At 39.4% G+C, this 4,112-nt stretch overlaps 1 protein-coding gene across 1 annotated transcript in view; it reads right to left on the bottom strand.

Annotated features, from left to right (window-relative positions):
* Positions 1 to 1,286: 1,286 nt before the first annotated feature.
* The window catches only part of slc5a11 (solute carrier family 5 member 11), a 12,696-nt gene continuing 9,870 nt past the window's right edge, over positions 1,287 to 4,112 (bottom strand). The window contains 2 exon segments of the mRNA XM_020616467.1: positions 1,287 to 2,712; positions 2,818 to 2,980. Of these exon segments, the coding sequence (XP_020472123.1) occupies positions 2,492 to 2,712; positions 2,818 to 2,980 (384 nt within the window). The 3' untranslated portion in view covers positions 1,287 to 2,491.

Below are 4,112 nucleotides of genomic sequence, written 5' to 3'. Positions count from 1 at the left end.
CACACATTTTCTATTTCAGACAGTTTTTGTTTTTTACTTCATTATATCTAGTAACAGAGTGGGGTAGATCACAAGGCCACTGGATTCACCAAAGAAAAATCTGGAGGCTTTTTCTCTTAATTATGACTTACTCTCTCATAATTACAAGATCCTGATCTGATAATTACAAGAAAATGCAGGGGTTGGAACACTGGAGAACTTGCCTGAAAATCCTTGAATATCAAAATTATTCTGTGAGTTGTCAGTACATCCAGTAGTGCATAGCAAAAGTGAACCGTTACTAGCTAAGCTAATTTGGCATACTTATGAGTTCCAAAATGTAAACAAATATAGACTGAAAATAGGTCTCAAAGTCACTGCCTACAGTGCAACTCACTACATGCACTAAGCAGGAGTTGGAAAGCTTCAGAACCTGCTTGACAAGCACTGGGTTTGTAAGATTTCTTCAGTATTAAGGCAGTTCTGTGAGTACATAGCAAAAATATACTGATAATAGTTTATTCAGTGTACTTAATGTCACAAAATATAAAGAAATATAGGTACACAGTAACTTATATCTATGGCAACATTCTACTTGTTTTCTACATACTTACTATACTATTGTAAAAGTATCTGCCTTCTTAAATAGCAGACATAAGCTGGATCTGGATCCTGTAATTATGACAAAGCATTAATAAATAATTACTCATGCAAACAGATGTGAACTTGACAAGAAACTGGAAGTAGGCTATGCAGTGTTGTCACGAATATGGTGTGTTACAATCCAGGCGCCGTTTTTTAGCTATATTTGTTTACGTCCTGGAACACTATTCATTTTGCAGAATTACATAAACAGCCTACTGAAGAAATCTTAAAAACCCAGTGTTTCTCAAGCAGGTTCTGAATCTTTGCAACTCCTGCTACTTTGAAGCCTCTTTGTGGTCTATATTTGTTTGTTTTGGAACACCAAGTATGCTGAATTACCTTTTACTATGCACGACTGGATGTACTGTATCGTTTTCAGGCAAGTTCTGCAGCGTTCCAACCCCCGCATTATCTCATAATGATGAGGAAAAATAATGAAATCAGGATCTTGTAAGTGTGAAATAGTCATAATTACCAAATAAGATCATCCAATTTGTTTTCTTTGGTGAATGAAGTGCTCTTCCATAGAACTTAAAGTATAAGGTTGGACACTTTTCTGTATTAATCGTATTTTCCCCACACAGAGACTGAAACCAACAACGAACTGCCTCTACTCACAGTTGATGTATGTCACTCTCCAACCTGGATTAGCTTATTCGTCCGTGCTTGTTCAAACTATTACAAACACATCAGTGAAACACACCACTGCACTGGGTGACACATTTCTTAGTTACTAAACACCAGACCCAGACATTTGTGAGAATGTTACCCCAAAAGCTCCAAGCGACTTAACACTTTACAGCATCTGAAGTAGCAAGAGTCACCTGCACATGCATGAGATCTCTGTGCTTTGTTTCCACATCCACTAGCTCCTTGCTCTCCTGGAGCTTTTAGGACAACATCTTTAACAAATATGTGGGTTTGTTTCGTAATGAAGAAACATGTCACCCGCTGCAGTGGTGTGTTTATAATAATTTTTGAACAGCAGAGTTCTGTGGCATAGATCAAGAAGCAAATTCAGGTTGGAGACTGACGGACATCAACTGTGAGTAGAGGCAGTTCATTGGTTTTAGTCTATGGGCACCATTGAACATACTGTACTGTACAGAAAATGACCAACCTTAGCCTTTAATTTTGTTTTCAACTGACCTAATGTACCAAGTTCAAATTGGCTCAAAGATTAGCTTTTATTATTAATGGGGTTTTTTTCCTTCCAGATTGTTTGTAAAAGAAAAATGTATTTGCAGCTTGTAACCAATCACTCTCACTCAAACTTAAAGCTATGACTAAATACAGCCAAATAATTAAAATCTTTTCTGTGTATAAGTTTAGTATGGTTGACAGTCTTTACCTTGTTTGGGTATTTTTCTGCTTTTTTTGATATTTTAAAAAAGTTTTAACTGCATTTTTATGACTTTTCTGCACATATTGCATCATACAATGCATAAATTACTTTCAATAAAAAAGGTTCAACATTTTAAGGTGTTGTCAGCTTTGTCATTTTGTCAACATTTAATTGTTGACAAAGGTCAATTTCAAAAAAAAAAAAAATCTGCAATCAGTATATGCCAGGTTTGGCTCGGCTTTTCAGCTATAATGTGGAAATAGATAACGGGTGTTTTTTTTGTTTTTTTAATCAAAGTTCTACAAATTAATTGAAATGTTTATATGATTAATTTTACAATTACACCATGGCAAGGAACCATTTGTGTTGAAGGAAGTCACTGCATGGACATCACATTTAACTGTAAAATTAATTAAATTTTGTTCTCATACTCGGTAAAAACAAAACTAAAATCTGTACACAGCCTTTTACACAATCCATACCCCATGAGTCCATTAAGAGTGCCATACTTTACCCTGCTTGTCAGGCCCAGTAGCCAATGATAAAGGCAGTTACAGACATGCAAATGATGAGGTTGGTGTTCACAATGTGCTGTAGACGTGGCTTTTCTTCCAGAGCCTTTTCAGGTGCAGGAGGTTTCAGACGAGTTGCTGCCTCCTTCCGTTTTTCCATTCCACACAGCCAGTAGAGGGCAGACATCAGCCTGGATGGGCTCTGGATGTTGGGTTCAGAGGATGAAGAGTCTGGAAAGTTACAATGATGAGCAAAAACACAATGAAATGTTGAGTAGGTGTGTTGACCAGCAAGAATGACAGATGGAAAAGAGCCAAGACAAGTCAAACACACACCATTCCTGTGCTTTCCACTGGTCTCCTGCTCTCCGCCTGTAACTCCTGTCTCATCCGTCTTACTTGTGATTACTTCTAAGGTCTTACTGCTTAGTTCCATTGAGAAGACTTGCTCTCTGGGCTCCACGGGGTCAAACCTTGTGAACCAGGTGAGGCGACTGATCTGTTTTAAAAAAAACAAAAAAAACAAAACAAGACATGACACCATTCAAAAATGTGCATTCCAGGAATTATCCATCCTTTATCTATACTGCTTATCCTGTAGAGGGTTACAGGGGGCTGAAGCCAATCCCAGCTGACAGTGGGTGAGAGGCAGGGTACACCGTGGACAGCTTACCAGTCTATCACAAGGCTGCTACACAGAGACAGACAACCTTTCACACCTTTGAGTCACCATTTAACCTAACCCACATGTCTTTGGACTCTGGGTGGAAGCTGGAGTACCCAGAGAAAACTCACGCAGACTGGGAGAATATGCCAACTCAGCCAGCCATGAGGTTCAAACCTGGAACCTTGCTGCTGTGAGGCAACAGTGCTAATAAATGCACCATTGTGCCACCCCACCAAAGATCTAAGAACCACATTTAGTCTCTTGGTGACATTTCGTTTAAATCCTCTAAGAAGATTATCACAGAGCGGCGCAAGTAACAGACATTCTGGATCAGCAGAAACAGATGTACATCGTGCTGATGAACCAACAGCAGGAAAACTTCAAAGGCTTCATGCAACTACTTATGGAGACAAACAACAAGAGACTCGACGACATGACCAGAGAAATACAGGAGATAAAAACGAGTTTGCAGTTTACCCAACGAGAGGTGGATGTGATTAAAGCAGCCATGGGTGAACAGAAAATACAAACCAAGGAGACAAGGGATGACGTCTACAAAACTTGTGAGAGTCTAATAGCCATAACGGATAAAATGGAGCATTTGGAAGTACAGTCCAAGCGAAAAAACTTGATCTTTGAGGGAATCAAGGAGACGGCTGGAGAAAGCTGGATGGAAGCAGAATGTAAAGTGAAGGAAGTATTAAAGGAGAAACTGCAAATTCATCAAGACATTGAGATGGAGCGGGCTCACAGAGTCGGGAAACCTTCTGATCATGGTCCGAGGGCGGTGATGGTAAAGTTGATGAAAGAGAAGGATAAGGCACACATACTGCAACAAGCAAAGAAGCTTAAAGGATCTAATATTTATATAAATGAAGATTACACCGAGTCTGTGAGGAAGAGAAGAAGGGAGTTGATGCCGATGTTAAGGGAGGCCAGGGCGAGGGGAGACATCGCGTTCCTG

This window comes from Monopterus albus, unplaced genomic scaffold, assembly GCF_001952655.1.
Source record: "Monopterus albus unplaced genomic scaffold, M_albus_1.0 scaffold174.1, whole genome shotgun sequence".
NCBI lineage: Eukaryota > Metazoa > Chordata > Actinopteri > Synbranchiformes > Synbranchidae > Monopterus > Monopterus albus.
Note: the sequence above shows the minus strand (reverse complement) of the source record. Positions and strands in the feature narration are given on the sequence as shown.